This window comes from Heterodontus francisci, chromosome 8 (genome assembly GCF_036365525.1).
Source record: "Heterodontus francisci isolate sHetFra1 chromosome 8, sHetFra1.hap1, whole genome shotgun sequence".
In the NCBI taxonomy this organism is placed as follows: domain Eukaryota; kingdom Metazoa; phylum Chordata; class Chondrichthyes; order Heterodontiformes; family Heterodontidae; genus Heterodontus; species Heterodontus francisci.
In genome coordinates this window covers 45,031,816-45,051,377 of record NC_090378.1, presented here as the reverse complement: position 1 = coordinate 45,051,377, position 19,562 = coordinate 45,031,816, and the positions used below count along the sequence as shown (strand labels likewise).

The 19,562-nt window shown below is 44.0% G+C and overlaps 1 protein-coding gene across 3 annotated transcripts in view; it reads left to right on the top strand.

The window, feature by feature from the left end:
* LOC137372796 (peroxiredoxin-1-like) overlaps positions 1-19,562 on the top strand; it is a 125,445-nt gene that overhangs the window by 93,840 nt on the left and 12,043 nt on the right. For all 3 annotated transcript variants that reach the window (XM_068037059.1, XM_068037060.1, XM_068037058.1), the window contains 2 exons: positions 11,504-11,626; positions 18,671-18,801. In XM_068037059.1, the coding sequence (XP_067893160.1) occupies positions 11,504-11,626; positions 18,671-18,801 (254 nt within the window). The remainder of the gene's footprint in view (positions 1-11,503; positions 11,627-18,670; positions 18,802-19,562) is intronic.

Genomic DNA, 19,562 nt, shown 5'->3' with positions numbered 1-19,562 from the left:
TAAAGCGAAAATGAGTGCTGTCAAAGTCAGGGAGCTGTTACTGGCTGACATCTGACTCACTGGCTGCAGGGAAAATAAATGATGTGAAGTTGGTGGTGACTTCCACAAAATAAGGGAGGCAAAAACAGTTTGAATTAAATAAAAGGTTCAATTTAGGTTAATCTGAAGATATTTACATAAAAGGAAGGCTGATGATCCTTGAGGCTGTAAGCATAGAATGTTTTATATCTGTGGTGATCATGGTGTTTGGGGCAGTGACGGCGGGTTCCACCAATGAAAGGCTGCCCCCGCCGCATGATCCTATGTCTCCCTGTGCTCGTCGACACACAGTTAGTTTAAATATAAAATGGGACTGGATTTTATAAGCTCGCCGCCTGTGCAGACCGCACATCGCAGAGGGGCCGCTATATTCAGTGCGCGGTTTGTTTAAATGGCTAGGGCGGACCGCCCAACCTGATGACATGGAGGGGGTGGGCTGTCCCCATTGCGCAGATGCCAACGCCACTTTTAAAGGGCTTTGAGCCCTACATCTCAATTTACAATTTTAAAGCAACAGTAATTTGAAAAAATTAAATAAATGTTTCTTGCACCTCTCTCACCCCGCAAATAACCATATAATTCATTCCTTGTCAAGACTTGATCCAGGCCGTGAAAGAGCACAGAAATTTTAAAAGCTGCAATGAAATTAACCTCATCGGGCTCACCCCTACCCATTGAGTCATTGTACAGCAAATGTGTAGCCACCTAACTGCAATATGCAAATAACAGTGACCCTTGGATTTGAGGCACAGTCACTGCATTGTATTACAGGCAGAACTTTTGCCCTGCCCTTGATTTGCCTCTAAAGGTCTCCCTGAGGATTTCTGGGCTTAATTATTGTTTGATACTACACTTTTAAATAAAAAATGGGGGAATATATGTTGTTGCTATAATTAATAACCTACTATTAAACATTCTCAGAATTTCATCAGTGGGTCTTTGATTGCAGTTTTTAATTTAAAAAAAGAGTTTGCCTTCTTCGGCCATCCACTGGGGGGGTGATAGATTAGTTCCAGCACTGATACTACTGCCTACTGGGTGCTGTCATGCTTGTATCCCGAGTTATAGAAACATAGAAAATAGGAGCAGGAGTAGGCCGTTCGGCCCCTCAAGTCTGCTCCGCCATTCATTATGATCATGGCTGATCATCCAACTCAGTAACCTGTTCCCGCTTTCCCCCCATTTCCTTTGATCCCCCTCGCCCCAAGAGCTATATATAACTCCTTCTTGAAAACGTACAATGTTTTGGCCTCAACTGCTTTCTCTGGTAGCGAATTCCACAGGCTCACCACTCTCTGGGTGAAGACATTTCTCCTCATCTCAGTCCTGAAAGGTTTACCCCGTATCCTTAGACTATGAACCCTGGTTCTGGACTCCCCCACCATCGGGAACATCCTTTCTGCATCTACCCTGTCAAGTCCTGTTAGAATTTTATAGGCTTCTATGAGATTCCCCCCTCACTCTTCTGAATTCCAGCGAATATAATCCTAACCGACTCAATCTCTCCTCATACATCAGTCCCGCTATCCCAGGAATCAGTCTGGTAAACCTTCGCTGCACTCCCTCTATAGCAAGAACATCCTTCCTCAGATAAGGAGACCAAAACTGCACACAATATTCCAGGTGTGGCCTCACCAAGGCCCTGTATAATTGCAGCAAGACATCCCTGCTCCTGCACTCGAATCCTCTCGCTATGAAGGCCAACACACCATTTGCCTTTTTTACCACCTGTTGCACCTACATGCTTACCATCAGCGACTGGTGTACGAGAACACCCAGGTTTTGTTGCATATTCCCCTCTGTCAGTTTATAGCCGTTCAGATAATAATCTGCCTTCCTGTTTTTGCTACCAAAGTGCATAACCTCACATTTATCCACATTATACTGCATCTGACGTGCATTTGTCCACTCACTCAACTTGTCCAAATCACCCTGAAGCCTCTCTGCATCCTCCTCACAATTCACCCTCCCAGCCAGTTTTGAGTCATCTGCAAATTTGGAAATATTACATTTGATTCCCTCATCTAAATCATTAATATATATATTGTGAATAGCTGGGGTTCTAGCACCGATCCCTGCAGTACCCCACTAGCCACTGCCTGCCATTCCGAAAAAGACCCATTTATTCCTACTTTTTGTTTCCTATCTGCCAACCAATTTTCTATCCATCGCAGTACACTACCCCCAATCCCATGCGCTTTAATTATACACGCTAATGGGGGACTTTGTCGAAAGCCTTCTGAAAGTCCAAATAAACCACATCCACCAGCTCCCCCTCATCAACTCTACTAGTTACATCCTCGAAGAATTCTAATAGATTTGTCAAGTATGATTTCCCTCTTGTAAGTCCATGCTGTCTCTGTCCGAATCTACCACTGTTCTCCAAGTGCTCTGCTATACAATCTTTGATAATGGACTCTAGAATTTTTCCCACAACCGACGTCAGGCTGACTGGTCTATAATTCCCTGTTTTCTCTATACCTCCCTTTTTAAATTGTGGGGTTACATTAGCTACCCTCCAATCTGTAGGAACTGGTCCAGAGTCTATAATATCTTGGAAGATGACTACCACTATTTCTAGGGCCACTTCCTTAAGTACTCTGGGATGTAGATTATCAGGCCCTGGGGATTTATCGGCCTTCAATCCCATCAATTTCCCCAACACCATTTCTCTACTAATACTGATTTCCTTCAGTTCCTCCCTCTCACTAAACCCTGTGTTCCCAACATTTCTGGTGTGATATTTGTGTCCTCCTTTGTGAAGACAGAACCAAAGTATGCATTTAGTTGGTCAGCCATTTCTTTGTTCCCCATAATAAATTCCCCTGTTTCTGACTGTAAGGGACCTACATTTGTCTTCACCAATCTTTTTCTCTTCACATACCTATAGAAACATTTACAGTCAGTTTTTATGTTCCCCGCAAGATTACTTTCGTACTCTATTTTCCCCTTCTTAATCAATCCCTTGGTCCTCCTTTGCTGAATTCTAAACTACTCCCAATCCTCAGGTCTGTTGTTTTTTCTGGCAAATTTGTATGCCTCTTCCTTGGATCTAATGCTGTCTCTAATTTCCCTTGTAAGCCATGGTTTGGCTACCTTTCCCGTTTTACTTTTGCGCCAGACAGGAATAAACAATTGTTGCAGTTCATCCATGCGCTTTTTGAATGTTTGCCATTGCCTATCCACTGTCATCCCTTTAAGTAACGTTTCCCAATCCATCACAGTCAACTCGCGCCTCATTCCTTCGTAGTTTCCTTTACTAAGATTCAGGACCCTAGTCTCAGAATCAACTACTTCACTCTCCATCTTGATGAAGAATTCTATTATATTATGGTCGCTCATCCCCAAGGGGTCTCGCACAACTATACTGTCAATTATTCCTTTCTCATTACACAATATCCAGTCTAGTTAGCCTGTTCTCTGGTTGGTTTCTCAACATATTGGTCCAGAAAACCATCCCGTATACACTCCATGAATTCCTCCTCTACGGTATTGTGACTAATTTGATTTGCCCAATCGAGATGCAGATTAAAGTCACCCATAATTACAGATGTTCCTTTATCGCATGTGTCTCTAATTTCCTGTTTAATGCCATTCCCAACATCACCACTACAGTTTGGGGGTCTATATACAACCCTCACTAATGTTTTTTGCCCCTTTGTGTTTCTCAGCTCTACCCATACAGATTCCACATCGTCAGAGCTAATATTCTTCATCACTATTGTGTTAAATTCCTCTTTAACCAGCAATGCAACTCCACCGCCTTTTACTTATGGCCCAGAGTAATGGAAAGAAGAAGAAAGATTTGCATTTATATAGCGTTTTGCACAACCACCAGACATCCCAAAGCGCTTTACAGCCAATGAAGTACTTTTGAAGTGTAGTCCCTGTTATAATAAAGGAAACACAGTGGCTAATTTGTGCACAGCAAGCTCGCACAAACAGCAATATGATAATGGCAAGGTAATCTGACTTTTGTGATTTTGATTCAGAGATAAGTATTGGCCAGGACAACATGGATAATTCCCTGCTGTTATTCAAAACAATGCCATGGGATCATTTCTTTCACTTGAGAGGGCAATTGGGGCCTCGGTTTAACGTGTCATCCGAAAGATAGCAGCTCTGACAATACATAACTCCCTCAGTACTGCACTGGAGTGTCAGCCTAGATTGTTGTGCTCAAGCCCTGGCTTGGGACTTGAACCTACAACCATGATTCAGAGGCGAGAGGGCTACTAACTGAGCCTTGGAAGCAAACAAACCTGGAAGCTCATGGCCCTTGTGCTCACAATTTTCTGACAAATCAACTTTGTGTAAGGTCCTGCCAGTGGTGCAGATGTATGAAAATTTTGATTGTATATATTTTTTCCCATTGTGGCTACAATTCTTCTGTGCGCTGACAATACAAATGCATACTGGAGGGGTGGGGGGAGTGGCGGTGGGTTGCAGCACACCAGGGTCAGAGTCTTGTTTTGTTCTTAGTTGGGATTTTCTGGGGGAGTGGGAGCCTCATGCTGCACTTTGATATGAGTCTCATTAGGAGCACTAATTCTGTTCATTTGGGACATGTACTTGCTGCCCCAGAAAGTCCATCGTGTCACATCATTGGAAAAACACCATTGTTGTGCACTTGCACAGTGCACTTCTGCAGGCACCCAGCCCCAGAAGATACCTTAAAGCTGTCCAGCCAGATCTTTTGCAGTCTTTTAGAAAACCCTTGTGGATAATGCCTCAGACCTGCAGTGGAAACTGTTGATGTTGCACTTTTCGCAAAGATATGGTGGTACAGCAGAAACAGCTCCAAAGAATTTCCCGGCCCTAGTTTCTGGACCTTTATTTTTATTTCTTTGAAAGGTTCTTTCCACACTGCTCAGAGAGCAGCCTTCTGGATAGTACCATAGGAGGGATGTCGGAACGGGCAGTCCCCAGACTATTTCTTGCTGCTCTTCTGCAACCTGCAGTTGCTCCTAACTTGTGTCGTGTGTTTTACCTAATGCTGCTGTTCTATGTCTTGCTCTACATTTTCCCTTTGAACGAAAGTTCCTGGGCTGATACTTGCACAGGTGGAGTGAGTGATGCAGTGTGATGACAAGTTTTTAAAAATTAGTTTCATGGGATGTGGGCGTCGCTGGCCAGGCCAGCATTTATTGCCCATCCCTAATTGCCCATGAGAAGGTGGTGGTGAACTGCTGAAGTCCATGTGGGGTATGTACACCCACAGTGCTATTAGGAAGGGAGTTCCAGGATTTTGATCCAGCGACAGTGAAGGAACAGTGATATAATTCCAAGTCAGGATGGTGTGTGGCTTGGAGGGGAACTTGTAGGTGGTGGTGTTCCCATGCATCTGCTGCCCTTGTCCTTCTAGGTGGTAGAGGTTGCGGGTTTGGAAAATATTGCCTGAGTAGCCTTGGTGCGTTGCTGCAGTGTATCTTGTAGATGGTACACACTGCTGCCACTGTGCGTCGGTGGTGGAGGGGGTGAATGTTTGTGGACGGGGTGCCAATCAAGCGGGCTGCTTTGTCCTGGATGGTGTTGAGCTTTTTGAGTGTTTTGGAGTTGCACCCATCCAAGCAAGTGGAGAGCATTCCATCACACTCCTGCCTTGTGCCTTGTAGATGGTGGACAGGCTTTGGGGAGTCAGGAGGTGAGTTACTCGCCACAGGATTCCTAGCCTCTGACCTGCTCTTGCAGCCTAGGTATTTATATGGCTACTCCAGTTCAGTTTCTGGTCAATGGTAACTCCCAGGATGTTGATAGTGGGGGTGCAGCAATTGTAATGCTGTTGAATGTCCAAGGGAGGTGGTTCGATTCTCTCTTGTTGGAGATGGTAATTGCCTGGCACTTGTGTGGCACGAATGTTATTTGTGGATGGCCCTGTGAGATGCTCGATCAGAAATTGCTTGTGGGAGTAGAATATGAAAGATGCAGTGGACAAGCGGCTTTGCTCACTGACTTGCGATCAGGGAGAAGGTATCGCGGCTGTCCAATGCTCAGACTACCTCCTGAAGCATCAGTCAGAAACCGGATGAAGCTGATTTCTACAGTCAGATAAGGGTCAGCCAACATTGAAATCAAATATGCCCTAAAGTCTGTAGTAACTGGTGCTGTGGTGATGTTGCTACCTCTGTTGGTGCAGACTACACATAACCCAAAGCAGTGGCCCTGACACTAATATGAAACATAAAGCATTGCTTTTGACTGATAAATTCTGATACTGGTTTTATACTATTGCATTTTGAGATGTCAACTGTGACTTATTGGTAGCATTTACTCCTTTGAGTCATAAGGATGTGGGTTGAAGCTCATTCCAGAAAAGAGTACACAATCTAGGACAAGGGTTCTCAACCGAGGGTCCACGGCCCCCTTGGGCTACGCAAGAAGGTTTCAAGAGGTCTGCCAAATCAGCATCTTTCAAAAATAAAATCTTTTTAGTGGAGCGGCGCAAGGATCGGTGCTGAGACTTCAACTATTCATAATCTATATTAATGACTTAGATGAAGAGACCGAGAATAATGTAGCCAAGTTTGCTGATGATACAAAGCTAGGTGGAAATGTAAGCTGTGAGGAGGTCATAAAGAGGCTAAAAAGAGATATAGACAGGTTAAGTGAGTGGGCAATAGGTGGCAGATGGAGTTATAATATGGTGAGGTGTGAGGTTATTCACTTTGGTAGTAAGAATAGAAAAGTAGAATATTTTTTAAAAGGTGTGAAACTTCTCAATGTTGGTGTTCAGAAAGACTTGAGTGTCCTCGCACATGGAACACAAAGTTAGCATGCAAGTTCTTCTTCTTGGCCTCCTTGTCTCGGGAGACAATGGGTAATCGCCTGGAGGTGGTCAGTGGTTTGTGGAGCAGCGCCTGGAGTTGCTATATAGGCCAATACTAGAGTGACAGACTCTTTCACCGGTGCTGCAGATAAAATTGGTTGACAGGGCTGTTTCGCAGTTGGCTCTCGCCTTGCGCTTCTGTCTTTTTTCCTGCCAATTACTAAGTCTCTTTGACTCGCCACACTTTAGCCCCGCCTTTATGGCTGCCCGCCAGCTCTGGCGATCGCTGGCAACTGACTCCCACGGCTTGTGATCAATGTCACAGGACTTCATGTCGCGTTTGCAGACGTCTTTAAAGCGGAGACATGGACGGCCGGTGGGTCTGTTACCAGTGGCGAGCTTGCTGTACAGTGTGTCCTTGGGGATCCTGCGATCTTCCATGCGGCTCACATGGCTAAGCCATCTCAAGCGCCGCTGACTCAGTAGGGTGTATAAGCTGGGGATGTTGGCCGCCTCAAGGACTTCTGTGTTGGAGATACGGTCCTGCCACCAGATGCCAAGGATTCTCCGGAGGCAGCGAAGATGGAATGAATTGAGACGTCGCTCTTGGCTGACATACGTTGTCCAGGCCTCGCTGCCGTAGAGCAAGGTACTGAGGACACAGGCTTGATACACGCGGACTTTTGTGTTCCGTGTCAGTGCGCCATTTTCCCCCACTCTCTTGGCCAGTCTGGACATAGCAGTGGAAGCCTTTCCCATGCGCTTGTTGATTTCTGCATCGAGAGACAGGTTACTGGTAATAGTTGAGCCTGGTAAGTAGGTGAACTCTTGAACCACTTCCATAGCGTGGTCACCGATATTGATGGATGGAGCATTTCTGACGTCTTGTCCCATGATGTTCGTTTTCTTGAGGCAGATGGTTAGGCCAAATTCATTGCAGGCAGCCGCAAACCTGTCGATGAGATTCTGCAGACACTCTTCAGTGTGAGATGTTAATGCAGCATCGTCAGCAAAGAGGAGTTCCCTGATGAGGACTTTCCGTACTTTGGTCTTCGCTCTTAGACGGGCAAGGTTGAACAACCTGCCACTTGATCTTGCGTGGAGGAAAATTTCTTCTTCTGAAGACTTGAACTCATGTGAGAGCAGCAGGGAGAAGAAATTCCCAAACAGTGTAGGTGCGAGAACACAGCCCTGTTTCATGCCACTCAGGATAGGAAAGGGGTCTGATGAGGCGCCTCTGTCCCGCCACAGTCCACCTGCTTCAATGGGTGCTTGGAGCTCAGGGTCATTGCCCGAAAAGCGGACTGCAACAGCACGATAACAAAAGGAAAGAAGGTACCAGCCCTTCGTTTTGCAAGTGGAACGTCAGAACTATGTGTCCTGGCCTGTCAGAAGACCTTGCACAAATCAACGATTCTCGGAAGACCACCATCATTAACAACAAGCTCAGTAGACTCAATGTGGACATTGCAGCACTTCAGGAGACACGCCTCCCTGCGAGCGGATCTCTAAGAGTGCAAGACTACACCTTCTACTGGCAGGGTAGGGATCCTGAAGAACCAAGACAGCATGGAGTGGTCTTCGCCATCAGAAACTCTTTGCTCAGCATGATAGAGCCACCTTCAAATGGCTCAGAACGCATACTGTCCATCCGACTGCTCACCGCCTCTGGTCCAGTACACCTACTCAGCATCTATGCTCCAACACTGTGCTCCCCACCTGAAGCTAAAGACCAGTTCTACGAGGAACTCCATAATATCATTAGTAGCATCCCCAATACCGAACATCTGTTCCTGCTGGGGGACTTTAATGCCAGGGTTGGGGCCGACCATGACTCATGCCCTCCTGCCTTGGGCGCTATAGCATTGGAAGGATGAATGAGAATGGACAGAGACTGCTTGAGTTGTGTACCTATCATAACCTCTGCATTACCAACTCGTTCTTTCACAATAAACCCTGTCACCCGGTTTCTTGGAAGCATGCAGGTACAGCAAGCAATTAGGAAGGCAAATAGCATTTTGGCCTATATTGCAGGGAGATTGGAGTACAAGAATAAGGAAGCCTTGCTGCAGTTGTACAGGGCTTTGGTGACACCACACCTATTAATCGTTTTAGTCTCCATATCTAAGGAAGGAGATACTTGCATTGGAGGCAGTACAGCGAAGGTTCACTAGATTGGTTCCTGAGATGAGAGGGTTATCCTTTGATGAGAAGCTGAGTAAAATGGGCCTATGCTTTCTGGAGTTTAGAAGAATGAGAGGTAATCTCATTGAAACTTACAAGATTCTGAAGTGGCTTGACAGAATGAATACTGAGAGGTTCTTTTCCCTGGTTGGGGATCTAGAACACGGGGGCATAGTCTCAGGATAAGGGGTCGTTCATTTAGGAGTTAGATAAGGTGAAATTTCTTCACTCAGAGAGTTTTGAATCTTTGGAATTGTCTACTCCAGAGAGTTGTGGATGCTCCATTGTTGAGTATATTTAAGGTTGAGATAGACAGGATGTTTGGTCTCTCAGGGAATCAAGGGATTATGGGGAGTGGGTGAGAAATTGGAGTTAAGGCAGAAAATCAGCCATCATTGGATTGAATGGCGGTGCAGACTAACAGGGCATTTTGGTCTACTCCTGCTCCTATTTCTTATGATCTTATGAAATTGCAGACTCCCAGCATAGAGAGAAGTTTAAAAAAAAGTTCCACCATCACCATTGATGTTGGAGGAGAGGAGATCTCACCCCTTCTCTTCTCTCAGATCCATTAGTGACAGTTGGCAGTGGGTTCTTTTCCTGTGCTGTCCTGCCCACCGTGTTTAAAACAGGATAGCAGTGCAGCAGGTTGGTGGGGCTTGATGTCCTTTTTGTGGGGTAATGGGCTGAGAGCTAACCAAAGGATGTTGGTGAATGTTTGGCTGACTTGACTTCTCACTGTTTATCTGGTTGACTGCTGTTTGCCTGTGGCAGCTGTTTATGGAGCGGAGCATGGCACAAGCGGCTAATAAAACATCCCACTGCCCTTGCCACTGGGATCTCATTGTCCTGAGTCTGAGCCCCTGGGGTATCACTCACACAAGGCATGTACAGCCATGAACATGGACCCTTTTTATATGTAAAATACTTCATTTTGCATTGGGAAGTGAGCCTGGAATTTAGATGTATATCGTATATGGTCATCCATCTGACTTCCTGTTGTTGGACCTTGTGCATGAATTGACTGCTGGTTTTTAACCATGTAACAGGAGCCACCCAGTAGCAACAACAAGTATCACATTAAGTAAGTAAAACTTATATTTAATTGTATAACTAATTTTTATACAGAAAAAGTACTTCTGTTATGTTACAGGAGGTCTGTGCAGTTTTTAATAACACAGGAGGGAGGCCTCTTGCCATGGAACTGTACTTATTTTTCTTGGATTAAAACAGTGTGCCTTTTAGACAGGGAGAGAAGTTTTGGATTTCTGGGGCACAGTTTGCTACCGCCGCATTTTGTTACCTAGGCAACACCAGGAGAGAGAGGTCACATGGTATAATGTTTCGATTTGACTGTGTGTAAAACTGGCAAAAAAAACAGTCTGAACCAGTTTACCTTGAGATACTCTCCAGTGAGGCATGCTAATGAACAGCTATCTATTTTCTCTCAGCAAAAATTCTACAAGGAGCTACTGGCCGAGTTGATTGCCTGTTAAGGAGGAAAAAAAGTCCTTTCCTGTAAGAGATTGTTTGTATTGCTGAAGGTAGTAAAACCCCTTTTGTTTACTTCCAAGCCAGGAAGTATCTGCCTCAAGATTTAATCTCTGTTGACTGATTGAGTTTGCTGGAATTCGAAGTTAAGTTTCAACTGAGACCATCAGTTCTAAAATTCAAGTTGCCTATTCTGTGCTCATCATTCAAAGAACTGTTTAATGCCCGCTGCAGCCTAAGAGTTTGAATGCCTATCAAAAACAGACTGTTTCATCAAATCCAAGTGAAGACTTTGAGTAGCATTTGATTATTTCCACATTAAAATACCTCATCCATCAGAATGTAACCCACAAAGACTTACTTGTTTATTTATTCTTAAGAAACAGTTAATTTTTAAAAACATTTTTTTCAAAGAAACTGGTTAACCATGATTTTTGAGCGTATGTGTATGAATTGGGAAGTTAGGTTAAAATAAGAAGTTATAAGGTCTTTAGACATAGGTTTATCTTAATAGTGTTTAAGATTTAGTTTTAATAGTTAATTTGTTGTCTAAAGATACCTGGTTTGGTCTGTTTTATTCCAGGGTTACTAGAGTGTTTAATTTGGCTGCTTTCTGGTTGGGTGAAAAAAAACTTTTAGAATATGCTGCGACCTGTGGAGCGAAGGGACTGAAGTGGCAGTGCGTTGCTCCCACCTCGGTCGTAACACTGTGAAGCAAAATGGTTGAGAGCCCCTGATCTAGGCAACATTCAGTGCAGTATTAAGGCCCCAGACCAGTAGGAGAACCTCACAAAACTATAGACGTCCATATAGACTTCTGATGGCATCTGAGTTATTGTTACATCATTCAAACAACCCAAGCAAATTCACTGAAGTGGCTGTTAAAATGATGAAATAGGATTTTTTCATTTATTTTACCAAATGAACCTTACTTTATTGTACATATGTTCTATGTGCTTGTTACATTCAGTTTATGTCTTGCATTCAAATACAAGCTAAAACTAATTTTTCTGTCTTTCACAGGATCAACACCCCAAGAAAGCAAGGAGGACTTGGTCCAACAAAAATCCCTTTAGTGTCAGACCTCCGTCGCACCATCTGTGTAGATTATGGTATATTAAAAGACGACGAAGGCATTGCTTTCCGGTCAGTTGCTTGGGGTATATAAGAAAAATAAAACGTAGGGTAGAACTGAAATTCATTATTAGTGAGTTAAATTGGCAAATTACTGACCCAGAAATGAAAAGCTAATATTTCTCTTGAGGCACAGAAGCTTTGGTTTAAGTCTGAGAGGGAAAAATAGAACATTTTGGCCTGGATTTTAACCACATCCTACTCTCCGCCCCCCGCCCCCCCCCCCCCCACAAAACCCCCCGACAGGCAGGAAACAGTTTGGCAAGGAGTTAAAGTCTTGAAAATCGAAATGCCACCTAGACCCCTTCGCATTTCTGGCCACTGTAATATTAATACCGATGATTCAGGCCCTCGACAAGGCTGCTGCTAAAAAGCAGTGAGAAACTACTTAAATGCAAAAATTGTAGTCTGATGACATCCTGCTCAGCAGCAAAACCACGGTAGGAGGAGCTGACTGTCCATAAGAGGCCAGTGTAAGTTTTAGAAAATTCTGTTTATTGCTGAAAATAGAGACATTTTGTTGAAGATTTATGTCTTGCAATCATCAGGACAATTCATAAGAATACCAATGTAAGGGAAAGCAGCAAATTTATACTGCATGAGAAGAGAGTGCTGATTGGTTGGCAAGTGGACTCTGGCAAGTGTTAACTGTCAAGTCACCCATAAACTGGTGCATTCTCCATGGCAATGCCTCTACCAATCAGAGTCCACTTGCCAACCAATTAGCACTCATATTTCATAGAGTATAAATTGTTGCTTTCCCTTACATTGGTATTCTTGCGAATTGTCCTGATGAGTGCAAGACGGAAAGCTTCGACAAAAAGTCTCTATTTTCAACAATACTGAAGTTCTGTACTACCAAACGGAAATTCTGTTTGTTTGAACTCCTTATGGGTTAGGAAGAATAGAACTGTTCCTGGCAAGGTATCCTTGGGCTTCCCCTGGTTTGCAAAGGATATCTCCAATCGAGCATCCCTCCGAATGCAAAGGAAATCCCTAACCCTGGCCTTCCTCCAATTGCAAATGAAATAAATGCAATATTTTTATTATACATGAACAAAATTCTGAACGCTGCAGCACCATCTGAGCCGAGAGGGCAGCAGGGCTTGGCACCAAGTCAGAATAGAAGAATATACAGCTTCATTCATTCAGACCTCAAAGCTTTCTTGAAGGCAGAACAAAAGGACTCCTGGGTATGGGTGTCACCAGGTCACATAGAATTATCAAGCCATGCCACTTGGATGTAGCTGGCACTGGCATTGAATGTCAACTCCCTCACCTCCAAGATTGCAGAACAATGCTGCAAGAAGTTCCCCATCTTCAGAAAGCACACTGCATACATCCCTCTTTTCTTCCTGGCCCACCTTTGGCACTAGTACAGTCTTCAGCCTCTTAAAGCAACCCTTGCACAAATCGCAGTGCTGGAAATACTCAGCAGCTCTGGCAGCATCTGTGGTGAGAGAAACAGAGTTAACATTTCAGTTCTGTGACCTTTCCACCTGAAATGTTAACTCTCTTTCTTTCTCCACAAATGCTGCCAGACCTGCTGCGTATTTCCAGCACTTGCTGTTTTTATTTCAGATTTCCAGCAACCACAGTATTTTGCTTTCACTTCCACAAATAATCCTTCATGATGTTCTGTCCTTAAGGGGGACAACTCAGCATCCTGCACCCATTTCCTCTTATGTACAAAACCCTAAAACCCCTTCCTCCACATTTTAACCGTCTTATACCCCCACATCTCTTACTTCATCTCTCCCATGCCAATTGATTACACACTCCTCAACTGATAAAGTGAGTAACTAATGGTAAGGCTAACAACTTGCAGGACAAATTGGCACACTGCTCGCCACAGGCAGGCCACTGAAGAGGGCTTCCCCAACCTTAAGTTTTGATAAGAAGGCCATGCACTTTGTGCGGAGGCTCTTAGTTCTTGCTTTGGGAGGTGAAATCTTTCTGGTGCCAGGTACTGACTGAGAATCTGCACTGTTGCCCAGGCATTGTTGTGAAGCACCGCATAGCCTTAAAATTCCACCTCCTTCTCAAGGAGGCAATGCAGTCCCATTCCTGCAGATCCACTACAGCAGCGGGCAGCAGAGGAGGAAGGTGATGGTGAAGAAGTTGATGAGGACCAAGTCACCCTGGAGTTGCAGTTGCATGATACTGTCTTCTCTCAGGACAGTAGCACATGCCATCCTCCAGCTGTCCATCCCTCCACTGCACTATACCATTGGGGTGTAGCTGAAACTGGATAAGATACTATGAGACAAGCACCACCTCAGCCCCATGAGCCTTTTGTAGATCGTGGTAGCCAACCAGTTCCCGTAATCCAGGCCTTTAAGTGGCAACTAACAGAAGCATGAGAATAGGTTAAAAAAGACAGGTGTAGCCACCCAGGAGAAGCACAATGTGAAAAAGAGTAGGCTGATTTGGGTGCACTTTTGAAGTAACTTGAAGAGAATGGAATCGGGGAATCTAAAACACGGGAGCACAGTCTCAAGATAAGGGGCCGATCATTTAGGACTGAGATGAGGAGAAATTACTTAACTCAAAGGATTGTGAATCTTTGGAATTCTCTACCCCAGATGTTTGTGGATGCTCCATCATTGGATACATTTAAGGCTGGGATAGACAAGATTTTTGGTCTCTCAGGGAATCAAGGGATATGGTGAGTGGGTGGGAAAGTGGAGTTGAATCCTAAGATAAGCCATGATCCTTTTGAATGGTGGAGCAGGCTCACTGGGCCATATGCTCTACTCCTGCTCCTAGTTCTGTTCTTGTGAAATAAAAACAAGAAATTCTGGAACCACTCAGCAGGTCTGGCAGCATCTGTGGAAAGAGAAGCAGAGTTAACGTTTCGGGTCAGTGACCCTTCTTCGGAACTAGCAAATATTAGAAATGTCAAAGGTTATAAGCAAGTGAGGCGGGGGTGGGACAAGAGATAACAAAGGAGAAGGTGTAGATTGGACAAGGCCACATAGCTGACCAAAAGGTCGTGGAGCAAAGGCAAACATTATGTTAATGGTATGTTGAAAGACAAAGTATTAGTACAAATAGGGTGTTAACGGACTGAAGGTTGAACAGCAAGTCCAAACATTAAAAAAAACAGTGGGTAAGCAAACTGAACAAACTAAGAGGAAATGAAATAAACATGAAAAAAAAGGTGTAAAACATGTAAAAAAGAAAAAATAACTAAAAATAAAAGTAAAATGGGGGGCCCGTCATGCTCTGAAATGATTGAACTCAACGTTCAGTCCGGCAGGCTGTTGTGTGCCTAATCAGTAAATGAGATGCTGTTCCTTGAGCTTGCGTTGATGTTCACTGGAACATTGCAGCAATCCCAGGACAGAGATGTGAGCATGAGAGCAGGGGGGAGTGTTGAAATGGCAAGCAACCGGAAGCTCAGGGTCCTGCTTGCGGACTGAGCGGAGGTGTTCCGCAAAGCGGTCACCCAGTCTGCGTTTGGTCTCCCCAATGTAGAGGAGACCACATTGCAAGCAGTGAATACAGTATACTACATTGAAAGAAGTACAAGTAAATCACTGCTTCACCTGAAAGGAGTGTTTGGGGCCTGGGATATTGAGGAGAGAGGAGGTAAATGGGCAGGTATTACACCTCCTGCGATTGCAGGGGAAGTTGCCATGGGACGGGGACGAGGTGGGGGGGGTAATGGAGGAGTGGACCAGGGTGTCGCGGAGGGAACGATCCCTTCGGAATGCTGACAGGGGAAGGGAGGGGAAGATGCGTTTGGTAGTGGCATCACGCTGGAGGTGGCGGAAATGCCGGAGGATGATCCTTTGGATATGGAGGCTGATGGGGTGGAAAGTGAGGACAAGGGGAACCCTGTCACGGTTCTGGGAGGGAGGGGAAGGGGTGAGGGTAGAGGTGCGGGAAATGGACCGGACACGGTTGAGGGCCCTGTCAACAACAGTGGGGGGGAATCCTCGTTTGAGGAAAAAGGAGGTCATATCAGAAGCACCGTCATGCGTCGGAGACGGAGAAACTGGGAGAATGGAATGGAGTCCTTACAGGAGGCCGGGTGTGAAGAAGTGTAGTCGAGGTAGCTGTGGGAGTCGGTGGGCTTATAATGGATATTAGTAGATGTAGATTAGTAGATTCTTGTGAATGTGGGCTGACACGGTGCTTTGTCCCTGATGGCCATAACAGCCATACAAGATATAGTTCACTTATATAGTGTGAACGTTCTCACTGATGTGATGCTGATAGCCATGCTAATTTACAGTAAGAGAGGGCCACTATGTTGTTAGATAAACATACGAGTTAGGAGCAGGAGTAGGCCACTCAGCCCTTCGAGCCTGCTCCGCCATTCATTCAGTTCATCGCTGAACTGATTACTCCACATTTCCACCTACCCCTGATAACCTTCCACCCCCTTGTTTATCAAGAATCCAACTACCTCTGCCTTAAAGATATTCAAAGACTGCTTCCACCCCCTTTTGAGGAAGAGAATTCCAAAGACTCACGACCCTCTGAGAGAAGAAAACTTTTCCTCATCTCTGTCTTAAATGGGCAATGCCTTATTTTTAAACACTGACCCCTAGTTCTAGATTCTTCCACAAGGGAAAACATCCTTTCCATACCCACCCTGTCGAGACCCCTCAGGATCTTATATGTTTCAATCAGGTCACCACTTACTCTTCTAAATGGTTGGATGGATAACCTGTCTTATGTCCTGAAGTCTTTTATAGTCCTATTCGGTGGCCAGATGTCCACTTTTGAATCATCAGTCAATTATCACTATTGTACTTCAAATGCCTAAATAAAATCATATATTGAGAACAAAAGTGGACATATCTCTGACTCCTGGGGTACATTAGTTCTAATATTTTCCTAATATGAGCAACACCCATTAACCCTAATTCTCTGTTTCCTCCATCAATTAACTTCTTACCCGTGCTTGTACATTACCTCTTACCATATCAATTTTTGTTACAAGGTATTTGAGATACATTGTTGAAAAAGTACTGAAAATAGAATCATAGAGTTATACAGCACAGAAACAGGCCCTTTGGCCCATCGTGTCTATGCCGGCCATCAAGCACCTAACTATTCTAATCCCCTTTTCCAGCACTTGGCCCGTAGCCTTGTATGCTTTGGCTTTTCAAGTGCTCATCCAAATACTTCTTAATTGTTGTGAGGGTTCCTGCCTCTACCACCTCAATAGGTAGTGCGTTCCAGATTCCAACCAACCTCTGGGTGAAAATATTTTTCTCAAATCCCCTCTAAGCCTCCTGCCCCTTACCTTAAATCTATGCCCCCTGGTTATTGACCCCTCCACTAAAGGAAAAAGTTTCTTCCTATCTAACCTATCAATGCCCCTCAATATTTTGTATACCTCAATCATATCTCCTCTCATCCTTCTCTGCTCTAAGGAAAACAACTCCAGCCTTTTCAGTCTCTCTTCATAGTTGAAATGCTCCAGCCCAGGCAACATCCTGGTGAATCTCCTCTGCACCCTCTCCAGTGCAATCACATCCTTCCTATAGTGTGGTGCCCAGAACGGTACACAGTACTGCAGCTGTGGCCTAACTAGCATTTTATACAGCTCCATCATAACCTCCCTGCTCTTATATTCTATGCCTCGGCTAATAAAGCAAGTTTCCCATATGCTTTCCTAACCACTTTATCTACCTGTGCTGCTGCCTTCAGTGATCTATGGACAAGTACACCAAGGTCCCTCTGACCCTCTGTACTTCCTAGAGTCCAACCATCCATTGTATATTCCCTTGCCTTGTTAGTTCTCCCAATGCATCACCTCACACTTCTCAGGATTAAATTCCATTTGCCACAACTCCGCCCATCTTACCATCTATAGTGTCCTGTAACCTAAGGCTTTCCTCCTTACTATTTACGACACCACCAATTTTCATGTCATCTGCGAACTTGCTGATCATACCTCCTATATTCACGTCTAAATCATTAATGTACACTACAAACAGCAAGGGTCCCAGCACCAATCCCTGCGGTACACCACCGGTCACAGGCTTCCACTTGCAAAAACAACCCTGGCCCATTACCCTCTGCCTCCTGCCACTAAGCTAATTTTGGATCCAATTTGCCAAATTGCCCTGGATCCCATGGGCATATATATAAAATACATATGCACCACAAATTTTCTTCTTTTGTACTTGAGCATAAAGCAATGCCTGAGCACAAAGAAAAGCACCTGCCGGGAAGAATTACATGCCATAACACAGTCAGCCAAATTTTCTGACTGTTTAATATATTTAAAATAACTAATGATTGGCTATTAGATTTAAATGTCTGATATTAATTGTTTGAATTTGTGTAGCTGAAGTTAAAGTATGTTGGTGAACGCCTACACTGTAGCTAGAAAAACTATTGAATATTAGTTGCCTTGTTTTTTTGCTATTCCCATTGTTTTCACGACGTGACTTCTGGATTATGAGTTTACCATTTCTGCAGGGACTCTGTGCACTAATATTGGGTATTAACTCGCAATTAAACAAATGGAAGAAACATTCTCCATTCGAAGTAGTTCTGAATCTAATAATTATTCTGAAATAAAAAGATAAAACAGAATTACTGGATGAAAAATTGGATGGACAGCTTTACAGGACACCTGTGCAGTCCGCCCCGCTTGAGTTTCCTGTATTTGGTGTGTCTATGCAGCCTAATATATCCAATGGCAATAACAGGGAAAATTACCCATTTGAATGATCTTTCCTTCTTTTCTATCATTTGTATCTCGAACAATTTATACTCTAATATTGAATTTGCTTGCATCTTTTGATTATTGCAGTTTATGTTTTATAGCATCAGTGACTGTGCAGGAAGTTGCCGCAAATGCTGGTTTAAAGTAAAAGTAGAATCTACTGCCAGTCTTTAATAGTTTCTCATGAATAAAATATTTTAGTTTCATTTGAAAATACTTGTTATGATAATTCTTTTGAAAACTGCTAAACTAAAGTTTTGTAAACTCTACACCCAGTTTTTCAAACTCCCAAAAATGCATTAACACTTAGTAATATTTGTTACTAAATATTGTTTAACAAATATAAGTTTGTTCTCCAGAGGTTTGTACATCATTGATAATACTGGTGTCCTGCGCCAGATCATGATCAATGACCTGCCAGTTGGGCGTTCAGTTGATGAAGTCATGAGACTGGTCCAAGCATTCCAATTTACAGATGAACATGGAGAAGGTAAAATGTTTTTTTAAAATTCATACCATTAATGTACATGTATACATAAAAATATTTTTGGGTAATTCCAGGGTGTATATTTATGTGTAATAATTTAGTTCTACACTGTGTTAACATATCAGAGCAACATGGTTCAATACCAATTAGGGAAGCCAGCAACCCATAACAAGCCTTTACAGGTGACTTAAAGATTTTTAATGTTTAGAAATCATTTCCAGCATTCTGCTGTAATTGATCCCTTCGGATCACCTTTGCTCCCTGAAGCACTGGGGTGCTTAGGCAGGCCCTGTAGACCCGTATCATAGAGTCGTACAGCATAGAAACAGGCCCTTCGGCCCACCGCGCCCAGGCCGACCATAATGCCTATCTAAACTAATCCCACCTGCCTGCATTAATTCCATATCCCTCTATGCCTTTCTCATTCAAGTACCTGTCCATTTGCCTCTTAAATGTTGCTACTGTTTCTGCCTCCACCACCTCCTCTGGCAGCTCATTTCAGATACCCACTATTCTTTATGTGAAAAATTTACCTCTTTGATCCCCTTTAAACCTCCTCTCTCTCACCTTAAATCTATGCCCTCTAGTTTTAGTCACCCCTACCATGGGAAACAGACTCTGGATATCTACCCTATCTATGCCTCTCATAATTTTATATACCTCTATCATGTCCCCTCTCAGCCTCCTTCGCTCCAGGGAAAACAGACCCAGCCTATCCAATCTCTCTTTATAATTCAAGCCCTCCAAACCAGGCAACATCCTTG